The sequence below is a fragment of the Chelonoidis abingdonii genome, chromosome 25 (assembly GCF_003597395.2).
Source record: "Chelonoidis abingdonii isolate Lonesome George chromosome 25, CheloAbing_2.0, whole genome shotgun sequence".
Classification (NCBI taxonomy): Eukaryota; Metazoa; Chordata; order Testudines; family Testudinidae; genus Chelonoidis; species Chelonoidis abingdonii.
Genome location: NC_133793.1, coordinates 8,389,010 through 8,406,137, shown reverse-complemented (window position 1 = coordinate 8,406,137; position 17,128 = coordinate 8,389,010). Strand labels below are relative to the sequence as shown.

General features: G+C 47.3%; 1 protein-coding gene across 2 annotated transcripts in view; it reads right to left on the bottom strand.

Annotated features, from left to right (window-relative positions):
• Window positions 1–15,335, bottom strand: part of GRHL3 (grainyhead like transcription factor 3) — a 44,968-nt gene extending 29,633 nt beyond the window's left edge. The window contains exons 1-3 of one of the 2 annotated variants that reach the window (XM_032789546.2): window positions 15,087–15,335; window positions 14,488–14,586; window positions 817–1,003 (exon numbers count right to left, since the gene is read on the bottom strand). In XM_032789546.2, the coding sequence (XP_032645437.1) occupies window positions 817–1,003; window positions 14,488–14,504 (204 nt within the window). In that variant the 5' untranslated portion in view covers window positions 14,505–14,586; window positions 15,087–15,335. The remainder of the gene's footprint in view (window positions 1–816; window positions 1,004–14,487; window positions 14,587–15,086) is intronic. The other variant, XM_075060802.1, reaches the window with a different exon arrangement.
• Window positions 15,336–17,128: the final 1,793 nt, after the last annotated feature.

Below are 17,128 nucleotides of genomic sequence, written 5' to 3'. Positions count from 1 at the left end.
CTTCCCTCCTCTACCGAATTCTGTGTGAATTGTGCCTTATTTTCCCTTCTCTACACTAAAGCAGTGCCCCACCTCCCCAGGGTGTTGTGTGGATCCAGATGTTCACAGCTGTGAGGTTCTCAGATACTTTGGTAATGGGAGCCATGAGAAGTACCTAAGGGTTTTGTCTACACTGGCACTTATGTCGTTAAAACTTTTGTCACTCAGGGGTGTGAAAAAACACACTGTCGCCAGGAGTCGCACTCCTAGTGATGAAGCTACCGCCCCTCGTTGGAGGTGGTTTTATTTTGCTGCCAGGATCAAGAGTGGCTACACAGCGCGCTATACAATGCACCGTTGTAACATGCTTCAGATAAATCACTGAGCACTCATGCAGCCTCCCCCAGGCTGCAGAGTAACAGGCTAACCACAGGCACTGGCTCTGTGACTGCTCTGGGCCTAGAGCACACACAGAAAAAAAAAGACGAAGCAGCCACCAGCCACAGCTGTTTGGCGGTGCTGCCGATCAGCTGTTTGGTGGCACCCTTGATTAGCTAACCGGGGGCAACATCAAACAGCTGATTGGGGGCTCGGGGAGGAGTTTGGGGGATGGTGGAGAGCAGCGAGCGGTAGGCGGAGGCCTTGGGGAGGGGGCACAACTGGGGCAGGAAGAGGTGGAGCGAAGGGTGGGGCCTTGAGGAAGGGGTGGGGTGAAGGCAGGGCATGGGCAGGGCCTTGGGGGAAGGGGCGGAGTGGGGGTGGAGAACCCCTGGGGAAAATGAAATGGTGGTGCCTATGAGGCTAACTGAGGGCACACGGTGCCCACTAGGAACGTACCATGTAGTAATCGTAGAGGAGGCTCAGGGCAGCTACGCTGTCATCATCTCCATTCACCCTCATCATGGCCTTGGTGGCGGCTGTCAGGGGGTTCTCCAGGTAGCTTTTCCAGGCTTCGTCTTCATTGGTGTAGGAGAATTTCGGGAAGTTCATGCTGTCGTTCTTCAGGAAGCACATAGACCTGAAACTGAGCCAGTGAGGTGGGGGTGAAGGCAACCAGTCACGGCCAGGACGTTTCCCAGCGCTCCTTTCAACGGGCACAGAACCAACGTGGGCTGGGATTCTCAAAGGAGCCACTGGAACTCAGTGGGCAGCGGACGCCTACTCCTCTCGGCTGCTCTGGGAAGCCCATTTGCGGCTGCGTTTTGTGCAGTGTTAGGGCCACGGCCTATCCTGACAGGCGCTATGGAGGGGAGCCAGGCAGGTGCCTTCTGCTGCAGCCATCCTATTGGCCACAAACGGATGCCTCAGCCCCAGCAGGGGAATGGCAGCACAGCGGAGCAGCCTTTGCTAACGCTCTGACCACTAGAGCATGCTTCCACCCGGACATCCCCACCCAGGGCACATCCTGTGCCTGTGCGGGGTGGCACACGGGCTGCTTCGCACTCACTTTCTTTTACTCAGTGCAAAAGGGTAACGTGACATTGCGAGCTCGTTGTTTTTCACTTTTTGCATTGCGGCAACGGGGGTCCGCAAGGAGGAGAAATGATCCCTGGGGAACCACGCCATGTGGTCTCACGGGATGAATCCAAATCCCTCATGGTTTCCTGACTTTGTAAACTTTAAAGTCAGTTCTAACATACTCTTTTAAAATCATTTTTGATGTGATCAACAGAATTCCAGTTCCAGGGAGGAAATTCCACTGGTCCGATTGTGCTTCCCTCATGTACACTGAATAGTGCCCCATCTGTGTTCTGCGCTTTCAATTTCCCCAGCTCTCTAAATTCTGCCTCAATAGGCTCTCAGACACACAATTACCTTGCTGTGAGATACACACCTCGGGCACCTTTCCTTTCCTCTTTCAACCCATGGTATTATTCAGTAGATCAGAGCCAAAAATGTCTAGTTGTCCCTGTGCATTCTGCTCAGCTGGGCTGTAACCACTCAGAGGGGACGGGATGAGTAGCAGACCCAGCTTGCAGCACCTGCTGGGCCCAGTGGGGCATTTTATCCCACAGAATCTGTTGATCATACCCCTGAGATGCTGACAATCCACCCCTCCATGACATCACCACTACAGCTGGTTGACATTTTTCATTTAAAACATTTTTTTGTTGTTGACAATAAATTGCTTTATATTTTAACATCAAAATTCCATGGGAAATAGCCATTTTCTATTAAATTGGAGGTAGAGGATTGAAAAAACAGCAACCAACCTCCCCTCCTCAGCTTTTAAAAAAAAACAAAACAGTTTTCAGCTGCTGAGAACTGGGTCATTTTTGGACTGTCGGTTTTGCAATGAAAAAGTTAGTTAATAGGAAAATTCAGCTGGAATCTCATTCTGGGTGAAACTTCCAGGGAAAATCGTTTCTCAACCAGCGCTACTCACTGCTGCTTTGACCCCTCTATCGGGCCCACGGGCCTTCTGTCAGTCCATAAGGAGTCCTCGGGTTTGATCTTCAGTGAGACATTGGTGATTCATTTTCAAACAAGTTTCCAGCTTTGTTCTCATGCCCCATCTGCACCTGCAAGACCCACTGTTGCTTCTTCTAATGGTTTTCAACCCTTTGTCATCTGCGGACCCATAGAAATTTCGAATGGAGGCGCGGAGCCCTTTGGAAGTCTTAGGCATAGTTTGCGGACCCTCAGGTCTCCGCAGACCACAAGTTAAAAACCACTGGCTTATTCAAACGGCTCTTGTGCTAGCTGAAGGGGGCTGCTACCCACTGGTGCAGGCTTCAGGAGCCCATTTTCACAGCCCTAGGCGTGACCAACCAGCCAGACCCATAGGCACTACATAGCTCATTATTATTATTAACAACGGGTCCTTTCGGCTCCCTTTGGTTCTGCGATGCAGGAAATCACACAGGTGTCCTGAGAGAACTCTTCCCCCTACGGGCCATGTGCTCAATGGCTGTTTTGGAGAAGGCAACCAGAGCTGTGGGCCTGCATCCAAGGGGAACATTTGGCCTGAATTAGCGTTGCTGCCTTTTGCTCCATCCTGTCTGGCAGCCCAGCTCTGAGATTGCAGGAAGAACAGGATGGTTTCAGAGGCCATGTCAGCACTAACCTCCCACTGCTGCAGCTCCACTGGTGGGAGTGGTGCTGAAGATGGTACACAGGCCTTTTCATCCTCAGGTCCAGAGCCCGAGTTGTGGGGACACTAAAGACCCAGATCCTCAACAGTATTTAAGCCCCTAATTTCCGTTGAAATCAACAGGCATTAGGTGCCTAAATGCCTCTGAGGATGTGGGCCTAACTTTCCCCCAGCGAAGCTGCGGCTGTAACAACCTAGCGGTGCCCAATTTCCCCCAGAACAGCACTGGACAGAACCATACTGGGAGAATAAGCTGCCTGTTCTGCTCTTTGCTCATTTAACACGCTGGTCCCATATTGCCCTATTTTTGCAGCCCCCCCCCACCCCCCACCCAGCTGCTGGTATAACGGAGATGCTGCATTTGCCCTTCATTTCCTCGCCCTCGCCGGCTGGGCTGATGCTCTAACCTTGGTTTCACTCTGTACGTGAAACTGCACCAGGTGTTTGCGAGTTTCGTTGTCTCTGGCAGTTCTCACGCAGCCTTCCCTCCCCTTCAGTGCTGCTCTGCCTGTCTCTAAGGAGAGGAGCACGGGATGACTCAGATTTCATGGCTGTCGCCGAGGCTGTTCAATCCTGTCTGGGCAGGAATCCTCACCCATTCTCAACCCAATCTGCTCAAGGAAGAACAGTCAGCAGCACAGCCTACTCTGGGGGGTGAGACTCAATTCCTATCGCTTGGGATCAGCAGAAAGAAACGCACCACGGAAAGACGAAACAGTAAGGTGCAGAGGAGGTTAGAAAAGCACCTCTGTTAAAATAAGAAATGGTTTGGAACCAGCACCCCAGATCCAAACCCTCTCACACTTTGGGAAAACACTCATCTGGATCCAGACCCTTTGTCTCCCCTGCACCGCCCGCCATTAACGCCTGTGCAAAGGGATTTCACAGCAGGTGTACAGTGCCACTGAATCAGAGTGATACCATTTTTACACCTGCTTTGCCCTCCAAAGAGCAAGGCAGAGGGAGAACCAGATTCCTCAATCTTTGCAGCTTGTGCCCAGCTCTTGTCTACAACAGGTAAAAGTTCCAAAAATGCCTGAGGAGCCTAAGCCCCATTTTTAAAGTGACAGGTACTTAGAGATGAAAGTCACTTTCATTTTTTTAAAAAAACTTTCTATTAAGGCCAAATTACAATAAACTGTTGACACACCACATTGTACACTGCCTGTGGAGGGTCAGGAGCTAATGGTTCCATCTTGCTGGCTGGCTGGGGAGTCTTCCTCTGAGCATGCTAAAAAGGGCGACTTTTGAAAATGTTACCACGTGTCAGTGGCATAACAGTGGTTTACACTAGTCGAGGATCCAGCCAACAATGACATTTCTGGGGCCTGTATTTCTTCTCTCTCATTTGCTTTCCAGCTCGGAAGCGTGGCGCTGATATGGTTATGGCTGAGAAGTGCTGGCACTAAAAGCCTGCATTCAATGCCCTTTGTTTACTGATAACTGAAACAATGGAAACCACCAAAGTCTGGACCAGCAGCTTAAGGCTGATAATGGCTTAAGGCTGGGGCTGTGTGTGTGTGTGTGCGCGTGAGAGAGAGAGAGAGAGAAGCACCATCAGAACAGATTGCGGGTATGTCTACAATTGAGGGTATGTCTACACTGCAGCTAGGTGTACAATTCCCAGATCAGACAAACGTACGCACAGACACTGTGTTCAAACTAGCCTGCTACAGAAAGCAGTGTGACCACAGCAGTATGGGCTAGCCGCCCGAGGACACACACAAGATCTTGGATGAGGTTGTGCTCAGGCAGCTGTGCCACGCTACTCTACTATTTTTAGTTCACTAACTTGAGCAGAGCTAGCACAGGTCCATTGTCTCTCAACACCAGCGTAAACATACCCAGAGCAAGAAGTGGCTAAGAAAGCCAAGGATACAGCCAGAACAAGCATGGCTCTGAGAGACTGAGCTTTTGGGTTAAGTGCTGGCTGGAAAGGGCTTGGAATTGTGAGCAAAGGAACTCTCTCCAGTTGTTTGGCTCCTCCTGTGTTCAGGGAAGCAGGACTTTGTACATTCTTTGTAATTAAAAAGGACTGCATTGAAGACACCTGACTCCATCATGAATTTCTCCTGTTTATGGAAACAACCCAAAGGATGCTGAATTTTGGCCAGATTCTCAGGTCAAAAGGCGTAACAGTATAATCCAAAGCTGATTTTTCTAACCATCACTGATAAAAAGTCAACCTTGGATCTGAAACAGAGAATTTTCGCTCTTACCCTCCATTGAAAAGGATCTGCAGTCAGAATTCATCTGACAGTTCTGTGGATGATGCGTCAAGCAGAACAGAATCCAGCTCGCTCTCCCACCTGTGTGGGGGTGGGGAGGGATCAGCAGGGTTAACTAAAATCTTGTCTACACTGCAAATGCTTTGCCCATAGAGCTACACCAGCAGAGATCCCGAGTGTAGATGCAGCATATGTGGACAGAAGGAGCAACACCCCCTCCCCAGATGAAATTAGCTATCCCAGCAGAAGCACTCTTCTGTCAGCATAGTTGCACCTACACTGGGGGGTTTTGCCAGCATCACTATTTTAGCTAGGGACTGTTTTTTCCACACCCTTGACCACTATAGCTATGCTGACAAAACTCTGCAATGTACAGATGGCCTCATATATATAACCACGGGCTTGGGCTAGGAGAGAAGCAGATGTGTCATCCAAGGAGCAGGTGCCATTTTTAGGGTCACTTTTCTGCCTTTTGGTGTGCTTGGCTGCAATACACCAGCATGCCCTGCTGCTGCGATTACTACAGGTTGTCTCCAGCCCTGCATCACAACCTCCGTAAATCTGGGTGCAGGCAAGAGATGAGCTTGATCCAAAACCCCAGATCCAAACCCCCATGAACTTTGGATCCAGATTCACTCCAACCACCACCCTCGAAGGCCCACACCCTCCTTGTTGCATTTGTCAAGCTAACGCTGAGCCCAGTGCAAACGGTCTTCTTTCTGTTTGGTAAAACAAACTTTCCTTTTACAAGCAGCTGCCTTTGTGTGGCCCTCAGACTAAAAGGGATCAGCTATTGAAACAAACACACGGGACGGAGGGCGTCTCTCCCGGTGTGTGCAGAGAGCTGTCCCTGCTAAGCAAAGCAGTGCCTGAGTTTTGTGCAGTCTCTTTGTTTCCAAACCATTTAGAGTCTGCCACCAAGTGACTCCCTGCCCCATCCCACTCAGTGACAGCTCCATCTTCCCCCTTTTATTTCCGTACTATCCCAATGCCGGCCTTCTGACCACGAGCAAACATCGGGGGCTATGCCCAAAGGGGGCGAGATGGAACAAGCAGCCAAGTGGGGAAAAAAACCTCCCCATTGTCTGCCTTTCTGTCTGCACTCTGGTAACCTGTTAGAGCCACTGCATAAATACGGGTCACAGCAGACGCTCATGCCTGTACAGTACACGAGCAGGAACTGAGCACCCACAGCAGCCAGTGGTGAGCATCCAAAGCTTCAGCACAGAGGTCTGGGTCTAGCCATATGCCAGATTATTCACATTGGGGCTGCCATTCAGCCATGCTGTACCCCACAAGACTGGCCTTTTGCTGGAGTAACCTTGTTCCTCCCATTCAAAGGTCCAGTCTACAGCAACCTACACCAACAAGGGGACTCGGATGGGATCAGCATTGCAGCTTACAGAGCAGGCAGCATAAAGAGCATCGGTGAAGCACGCCTGCATCTGGAGGCATGCAGGTTTCACCCAGCCATGAGCAAGGCCCAGTGAGCCAGGCTTCCCCCCAGAGCAGAACAGCACTCTCTGAAACAAGCTAAGTGCAGAGCTGCTGGAGACGAACCTCCGCTCTGATTCCATCCCTGCTCAGGAGTGTTTGGATAAAATAATAATTAACAAATAAATCGAGAGGCAAAGCTCCGATCCAGCCTTTCGGCAAGCATGCAGCCACAAAGAAACACACACAGGCATACCTGCAAAGCACAGACACACAGAAAGAGACAGACACTTAAAATAGACGTATACAAACGAATGATGACAGTTTATTCCTGTATTTTTACAGTTGCCAAGTAAGCAGTGCTAAGTGCAGTGTCACTTCCTGACACAGAGAGTTTCCTTCCCCAGCACAATCTGCTTAGAGCATGTTTCCAACTGGGGCAGTTTAGTGCAGCAATTAGAAATTCCCCGCTCTGCCTCCTAGCAGGGCCGCCCAGAGGATTTAGGGGGCCTGGGGTCTTCGGCGGCGGAGTCCTCGCCACCAAATTGCTGCCGAAGACCTGGCACTTCGGCGCCAGGTCCCGGAGCAGAAGGACCCCCCGCTGCCGAAGTGCCGCCAAAGACCCGGAGCGGAAGAAGCTCCAGGGGCCTGGAGCAAGTGAAGGACCTTGCTCTAGGGGCCCAAAAACACTCTCGTGGGGGCCCCTGCGGGGCCCGGAACCTGGGGCAACTTGCCCCACTTGCCCACCCCCCACGTGGTCCTGCCTCCTAGCTCCCATGTGGACTCTCAGAGAAGACAACCTTTTCCGCTTGCCCCTGGAAACGGGCGACCTGGGCACCATGTGCGTGTGGAAAGGTAGCTCACCCCAGGGATGCACCGGCCTAGACACAGCACAGGCATACGTGTGAGATCAGGCAGTGAAGAAGGGAGGGGTAGGTGGAAAACGTGTTGGGATCTCAAGTGAAGAAACGTGACCAGTGCCAGCAGGAGCTGTAGGCACTCAGCACCTCAAGGGATGGGCCTTCAGTGGAGCAGGATCTAGCAAAAGAAAGGCCTGGCACACCCAGCATGCGGGAGGGAAGAGGGCAGGGCCCTGCTGCGGGGGCAGCCAAAAGGAATAAACAGGCAATGGGATGTGCTCCACGTAAGCCCAGGCTCAGATTAGCCATAGCCCCACTGACCCACCCACGGCTCCTTTCACTGCAAAGTCACAACAGCTGATGGGCCTGATCCAAGTCGTTCCCCTGGGCAGTCCCTACCTGTGTAATGTAATAGAGCAGGACATGCTCCCCAGCCCTGCTGGGTGTGTGTTTGTAGCTCAGAATCATTTTGTCTTTTGCCCTTTTCTGGCCCATTCTCCCTCCACCCCTAGGAGCGAGCTCATTATCACAGGTAGGGAAACTGAGCCATCGAGAATGTTGTTAAGTGACTTTCCCAAAGTCACCCAACTAATCAGTAGCAGACCCATGGCTAGAACCCAGGAGTCCCGATTCCTACTCCTACCAGACATTTCCTCCTTTTCTCACATGAGAGGAGCTATATAGAGCAATCCCATAGCCTAGTGACAGAGCTGCGGGCACTTCTTACTTGCTAACACTGTTACTGAGGGCTCCATACACAGTACCAGCAGCAAGCAGTCAAGTTACCAACTACCTGATCCGAGTTAACACAACAAAACTACGCATGTTCTTTAAATCCTTTTCGATCTAATCTGAGTCCACCAAACAAGCTTTCTGGTTCGTTAACATTTCTGCCAAATACCTGTGTATCATGTGAATGAATTAATTGTAACAGCTTACTATCTGATACTAAACACCACCTCGTCACATGTGCTAAGGACATTTCCGTGTATACAGTAATTATTAGAAGATATTTCATAAACCATCCTATTTAAAAAAGAACGCTACAAATCCATAGAAATGAAGCTTCAATGAAATAAGACAGAGTCCAGGACATTAAACCAAGGAAATAGCTCACAGTTAAGAAATTAAGGTGAGCGTTCCAAAAGCGACCAGTGATTTTGTGTGCCTGTTTTTCAGGGCCCAAACTGATGTTTGTAAGCACCTGATTTTCAGAAGGGGCTGAGCACTCATCCTTTGAAAATAAGGTTCCTTTAAGATACCTCTAATTGGGCACCCAAGATCAGTAGGCACTTTTGAAAATCTGGGTTTGAACCTTTGCTGACTGTCTCTCTCTTATTCATATTCATTACAGACAGATAAATATACAACCTTGAAGGATGGATTGAGAGACAGAGAGATCCTTATGTTAATATACACACACATTCTGTATTAATGATGAGGGGGCTCGAGCACATGACCTATGAGGAGAGGCTGAGGGAACTGGGATTGTTTAGTCTGCAGAAGAGAAGAATGAGGGGGGATTTGATAGCTGCTTTCAACTACCTGAAGGGGATTCCAAAGAGGATGGATCTAGACTGTTCTCAGTGGTACCAGATGACAGAACAAGGAGTAATGGTCTCAGGTTGCAGCGGGGGAGGTTTAGGTTGGATATTAGGAAAAACTTTTTCACTAGGAGGGTGGTGAAGCACTGGAATAGGTTACCTAGGGAGGTGGTGGAATCTCCATCCTTAGAGGTTTTTAAGGTCAGGCTTGACAAAGCCCTAGCTGGGATGATTTAGTTGGGAATTGGTCCTGCTTTAAGCAGGGGGTTGGACTAGATACCTCCTGAGGTCCCTTCCAACCCTGATATTCTATGATCACCAACTCTAAGCATTCAAAATTCATGAGAACTCTCCCAAACCACAAGATTGGCTTAAAAATCATGAGATTTTAAAAATATGGTGTTCGGAGTGTTTTTTATAGGCACTCTCATTTTGGAGCATATAGGCATCACATTCTCAAACTTATCTCTACAACCAGGAGGGCTAGAAGCTTACTTCTTTTTTAAATGAAAACTGAGATTCTCATTTATTAACCTGACTCCAGGAACAGGCACTTTAAGGGGAAAAAATCCACCAAATATATTCTCACAGTAATAATCATGAGAATAGGCACAAGTGGATTCACAATCTTTCACGCAAAATTGAATGTTTTTGACAGCTCTTCAGATGACCTGGGTTTAGTCCAGTCATTTATTTATTTATTATTTATATTGTGATAGCTGACAGAGATCAAGGCCCCATTCTGTTCTATTCAGGTTCCTGTTCCACCCTCATCACCATAGCATTCAAGGACTTTGAGTGACATGACTAGGGTGACCAGATAGCAAGGGTGAAAAATCGAGATGGGGTGGGGTGTAATAGGCACCTATATAAGAAAAAGCCCCAAATATCAGGACTGTCCCTATAAAATTGGGACATCTGGTCACCCTAGACATGACCAGCTCCTGAAGTCAGGTGAATTTGTGAGAATCTCAGCTTTCATTTTAAAGAAGTACAGTACTAAGAATAGCAAAGGCACAGACAGGCTAAGTGACTTGTCCAGGGTCACACAGGAAGTCAGTGGCAGAGCTGGAACTTGACCCCAGGTGTCACGCTTTCTCTCTCTCACACACACTACAATTACCTATGTATCTTTCTTTTTCCTCCTTCCTTCCTTCCTGTTTTTACTTCCTCTCTGGACACTCCTCTTTCCTGCATTTCCTTTTTCTTCCTCCACCTTCGATTCTCTCCCCAACCCCTCTCTTTTTTCTCCTCATAGGTAAGTTACACTTTGGCCTGGCTCGGGCTACCATAATCCCTTCCTGAATGGCCTTTTCCAGAAGCCCAACTGGTAGCTGGTAAGGTTTCCCAAAGCTGCCCGTACACGCTGGGGCACAAGGATCTCCTGTGAGCAGGTCTCCCCCATGCTGGGAAAATCTTTCTTCATATAATCAACGAATGTCATGATATTTTTCAAATAATATATCTGTTGAACGAATATGATTCACCCAGTCCTAGGTGTAACACAATTCAACCACCTGTTTCCTGGAGACAGGGCATCATGGATGCCGAAGACAGAACAAGGACAACGAACAAGAGCTTGGCCACTAACAGTATGTCGACTAGTGTCATCTCATTGTTTCCTTGTGCTCCCCGCCTGTCTGTATCCCCCTGTTGTCTCTTGTCTTATACTGAGATTATATAAAGGACTGTCTGTTTGGTATCCTGATCCATAATTGGAACTCGTAGGCACGAGCATGATACAAATAAATGACAATAATAATCAAACAATGGAGCTTAATCTCTGAGCTCATTGAGAATAATGCATTGGAGGTGGAGTTTTAGTCTGAATTTGATCACTGGCTAATTAAGACAAATTGGGGAATATTTTTTCAATTGTGTACCATGAGCATAATTGTCCTTGAGTGTTCAGTCTATGAGGACTTCAGGCTCTGATCCTGGAATGAGCACCATGCAAATCAACAGAACTTAAGCACGTGCTTAAGTGCTATGTTAAATCGGGTCCAAGTGCAGAATATACATTTTAGTGTTTTTTGGATGATAGTTTTGATGATGATCAAAATTCCAAAGAGTGGCTCTCACAATACAGAACCAGATCCTCAGTAAAGAGTCTTAGCTCTGTTGACTACGCTGTAGCTATGCTGATTTATGCCAGCTGGGAACCTGATCCACAATATATAAATAGAGAGACTGTATAAATGTTGATTGAACATTGCTCTGACTCTAAGGTTTACTCAGAATGGTTCTAGTTCCTTTACCATGCATTGTGTTGCAGTTATTTGGGTTTTTAATTTACAAATCTCTCACAACATAATTTTATAAAACCAAAACCCATGATTTGCTTGAAAATATACATTGCTGCCGGTACGGTTAGCCCTTCTCTGCTTTGCAGCCAGGATTTAATAAAGGGCTTTAACTTTTCATTCACCAGGAGCATAACTCAAGTTTTAATAACACACCTTGTGCATGACAAAAATTTGCTTCTGGCGATCATGGTTTCGACCACAAAACCACAGCTGGGAGTAGCTCTTGGTTAACTCTTTCAAAGCCACATGCTGCAGCAGTGCCATGTTATACACCTGCTCAACAGAGATGGCTGGGTACGTTAAAATCTTATTTATATCACATGCGAAAAGGCTCATCTCCCTTGCCAAACTGGCCCCTTTCCAGACCTTCTTTGTGCTGAAAATTGCTATGGAGGAAGAGGGTTCCTTATCATTTTGGGCCAGATCTTCAACTGGAGCATAGCTCCACGGGGAGTTTTTCACCTTCCTCTGCAGCATGGGGCACAGATCACTAGTGTAATGGTGGATTCTCTGGAACATGACATCTTTAAATTATGACTTTAGAACATCAGTAACTCAGACAGAGGTGGGGGGCCCGTTACTGGAGTGGGTGAGTGAGGTTCTGTGGCCTGCAATGTGCAGGAGGTTAAGCCTAGATGATCATGATGGTCCCTTCTGGCTTTAGAGTCTATAAGTCAATAAAGCTGTGCTGATTTACACCCCCTCAGGACGTGTCCCCTCCTCTTTGTGTCTTTGAACAGTGTGTCACAGGCGTGTGGTGATGGGGAGAGGATGCACACCAGAAAGGACCAGGTGAAAGAGCTTGAGTCGTGCTAGCTGGACTCACCACTATCCTCTTCAGAACCGGGCTGCCACCCTCTAAGTGCTTGGTCCTGAGATGCAAGAGCCCACCTCTCCCCTTGACCTCCATGGATAATTGTGGCCCAATGGGATTAACCCATCATTAAGAAGTTCACTCTCTATAGCAAATCTTCCACAGGTTCCTCTCATTCAGTGACCCAGCTTTCTCCTATCTCTGTGGCAGAGCCAGAATCCAAACGCTGTACTTGATTTCCGAGAACGTTTCATGGATGACTTTGATGTCACACTGTTCTAGGGTTACCAGATAGCAACTGAGAAAAAATAGGACGGGGGTGGGGGGTAATAGGTGCCTATATATGAAAAAGTCCCAAAAACCAGGACTGTCCCTTTAAAAACGAGACATCTGGTCACTTTATGCTGTTCCCATCTCCCTTATCTCCCCCTGCATGGCCCCAGGGGTATTTTCAGCTCCAGGTACTCCAGGCCCATTGTTCTCTTAAATTGTTTCTCTCTAGAGTCCCCTGCAATTATTGCCCACCCCTCGGCCCACATGCAGCGCACGACAGGGCATCAGCACAGGGCTTGAAACTGTAGCTTCCAACTGCCTGAGCTCTTGAGCCAAACTTTGTGGTATCTGTGGGCGAAATAAGTGAAGCTGAAGTCTCCCAAGGTCTGGAAAACTATCCACAAGCTTAAGCAGTAGGAAAGTTTTCAGTTCACATGGATTCAGTTAAAAGATTCCTTTTATCTGATCTGGAGGCAACTAGACAAAGCAACAAACAAGAGATGGAGACCAGATAGCAACCTCCGCATTTTTATCAATCACAAAGGAGATGGAGCTTTCACCAATTCCCTTTGTTTCATCTGAAGGACATGGGGCGGGGGGTAACAGTCCGTTAGTAAGAGAGGGGTCAAGCAACCATGTAATTCGCTAGGTAAGGTAATCCCACTGCTCTACATTCAGCAGAAAAATCTAATTGTGTGTGTTTGTGCGCACGTGTGCGCATCTGTGCACACACAAAAACAAAATATAGTATTTAGGGAACAAGCCATATGACCTACCTAAAGAAAAATCAAAACAACTTTAAACTACCCAAAGAGTTTAAAAGGGGAAAAATTAAGACACTTCTATTCTTTACTCAGGTCTGTAGCAATGTGTGTGTGTGTATATATATATATATATATATATATATATAAATAATCATTAGCTCTTTACTTCTGCACTGTTCTTTACAATCATTAACAAATTAATTCCCAATACCTCTGGGAGGCAGGTCAATCTCTGTGTGTAAAATTATACACATTTTTAAATGCACATTTCCTAAGCTCCATATATATCTTCTCTATATACATTAAATTCTATATACACACAGGTGCACACATAAAGAAATGTGTGTGTGTGTATATATATATATATAGCCTCTTCAACTTCAGTTGGACTATCCATTTGATTAAGGGAAGCCGAATTTGGTCTCCTGCTTACCCCATTCCCCTATACCGGTCCTATCTCTATCACATAATTTCACACAAATGGGCCCATTAATTATAAAACTCATCCTTTGCCTACAGTGCTACGGTCCCTTGGCTGTTGGTCCATGTGCTACCCAAAATGCCTATTAACAGTACAAAGTATTTTCAATCCCAAACATTTAAGAGTTCAAGTTTTGGAGGAACAGCTACTTGTCTATGAAAAACTGCATTACAATATACTTGTCTGAATACTTTTTTCCTTCCCCAAAAATCAAAATAAATGGGTCCACATCCATTTCTAAGGCCTTGATAAAATCTATTTAGTTAGAAGAACCCAGAAACTTTTCCAGGACTGATTATTGATTTATTTGGGGAACTGTCTAATTAAAAAGTACTCCATCAATTGTACCATAGGCTGGATTTTTATTTTTTTTTGTTTTGTTTCAGGGCAAAGGAGAGGAATTTCTGAGGCGAATCCTTGTATGTCAAATTTCAGTCTAAGGGGAAAATTTAATATCAGTTTTAAAGAGGTTTGCTTTTTTATTAAGGGCAGTAATGACTGACTCATAACAAGCATAGCACTGGGTTACCATAGAATAGAAAGACTGAGAAAAAGGCTTGATTCACTTTTTTAGCTTCATTTGTAAATAGCTAGACAGGCAGATTAAACCTGTGGAGTCTAATTCATTCACAGCAGAAGTACTTAAATCCTGCCTCAGATGAAATACTTAGGGGATTAGTTAAATAAAATTAAAAAAATGATCTACTTACTCAAGTTCATTAGACATGTTTCCCCAGGTTTCCAAATCTTTACAGACAGCAAATTCTGATGACTTCTCTCCTCTAGTACCTGCTAACTACAGACATGGCCTGTGAAGTGAAGTGTTTGATTTATGTTGAGGTTTTTGTGTACAGGTATTTTGCTGACAAGTAGGTTCCCCAGAGTTCAGCCACTGATTGGCTGATGAGACAGGTGCCATGGGACAGGTACACCTTAAACAGGTGCAGCTGTTAACCCTTTGTGTGCTGAACCAGGTAGACATGTGGAGGAGGAATCTACCTGTTTCTAAAGTGGAGGGGGGAAGGAAGGAAGGAAAACCCTCCAGGGAAAAGGTATGACAAAAGTGGGAGTGGATTCATTTATGTGATAATTAGTTTCACGCTCACGTTCAGTACTGGGAATGCATTTCATACGCTGCAGAGCCAAACCGGAGCATCTGTTTTTCTCATGAAGCCAGGGACATGATTTGCTCTTTGCTGTGTCTATTTAGAAGCGCGCGCACACACACACACACACACACACACACACAGAGTAAATTATGCTTGATATTTTTCTGTCAATTTTTGAAAGATACAATCATTTTACTTACACATTAACCCTGGGCTCTCCTTTCCTCACCTCCTCTAGTTGTCCTTCCCATAAGGTCACTGGTGTTTTTTTCCTCTTCAATGAACCTCTTTTTAAAATGTTACTTTACTACGTGTCAGCACCCCTCTGCAGCACGTGGCCTCCCAACGTCAGAACATACTGGATATGGGGATCCTTCCATTGGCTTTGCTGGGCCCACTAGGTAACAGCAGCTCTGGAAGAACCTTTCCACGTACTGTTCATGCATTGCTGTCCTGTTCTCTGAACTAATAATGACAGCACAGCTCCAGCACACGCACAGGAAGGCAAAGAGTAGCCCAGGCATAATGCCGCTTTACCACAATCTGAAAGGACTTCCCTGGCAATAGCTGTGTAGCAACTTGTTTTATGCAATAAAAGAAAACTCATTGAGGATTTGAGCGCTCCCAGTCTCGCTGGATAGTTTCTGTCATCCATGTTGCAAGGAGTAGGCAAAGGATGGGCTCAGTGCGTGACTCATGTTAGCTGGGCATGGAAGGCAGATGAGGATTCCAGGAGACGTGTTGGTGCAAGCCTGAAAAAGAAAAAGAAAGGAGGAAAAACCATTTCACGTCTCCCTTTCTCACTCCATCCTGGCTATTTATCGGCCCACGTCAGCAGGTGAATAAAACAAGGGAGCAAGATCGGTTACCATACCCCAGTGTTGGGGTGAGGGTTGGGGCACTAGGAGCTCAAGGCTCCCACTAAGTGCAGAGGGCAATGCCTGGTCTGACCCCACTAGTGTTTGCTCACCCTTGTCCTGGAGTTCAGCAGCCTTGGCTGTGCGGGGACTGGCTGTGCCAGGTCTGCGCTAGCCATTATCTATTGCCTTCCATTCCACTGTAAAAGCTCCTACCGGCCTCAAACCTTGAATGTGAATGAAAGGGGTGGGCAGCCTAGTGAATGAAAGATGGGGGAGCCTAGAGCACCAGCTGTAAGAGTAGATTTGTGGGCCAGTGCTTGGAACCCACCATAACAGAGGATGACTCACCATTCAACCAACGTGATGCTCCTTAGTGAGATGAGGTGTTGAAATGTCTGGGTATCCCCTGCTTCCTGAACGTAACATGGTAACCTGCCCTGCCCAGGGAAGGGATGCAATGTCCAAAGGGTAATCTCCACCTTATAACAATCTTGAATTGGGCCCAGGATTGGTGTCCGGCACCACTGGGGAGAATGTGAGGAGGTCAAAAGAGGAGAGGGGAAAAGAAAAACGTCTCTCCTAACTGACCCATGGACAGCAGTGGCAAAGCTGGATTGGTGGCATTGTCCAATCAAATGTTTTCTGATTGGGACTCCAAATACAGAAATAACGTTGCTCAGTGATCAGTGCTGAGGTCCTAGGCGGTTTTTCTTCACCCAGACCCGCTTAAAGACAGCAATGGTGCAATTCACGTGCCAAACCAGACCAGGGTGCGATGTATGTTGGGAGTGTTTCTCAGCTCACAGGAAGTCCCAAGAGCAGTACCAACTTATCAGAGGATTTGTCGAGGTCTCTCTGGCTTGCTAGAGAGAAGGACCCATTAGGTGCTGGAGTTGAAGCAGCAGCATTGGCAGTGAGAGAGAGCAGACACTGCTAAGGGAACTGGCTGGAGATCTGGCTGCAGATGGCAGCCTCTGACCAGAGCTTTGTGCCAAAAGACGGGCCAGGTACAGAGAGAGAGTGCAGAGGAAACTGGGAATGTGGAGTGGTGACACTCGGTTGGCAGGGGAATGGGCTTCATGTAGGTTATACCTGCACATGGATGCCAGATCCTGGGTTGCTGGATACCACCCATTGTTTTATTGCCAGGATGGCATAGTCATGAGGCATCAGCCATGACAAGGTCAAGGCTGTCTCTGCAGGAGGTGGCAATGATATAAACACCTGTATGGACCCAGGCCACCAAGTTCACCTGACTTACCGAGCTTGGAGTCAGGCTTGGAGCGTTGCTTGAGATGCTGGCGTGTGGAACATGTACTGGGAATCCTTTGCCTCTTGTTGTCTCTGCTCCAGTTCTTTAAGGATGTCACAGTTCACAGGAG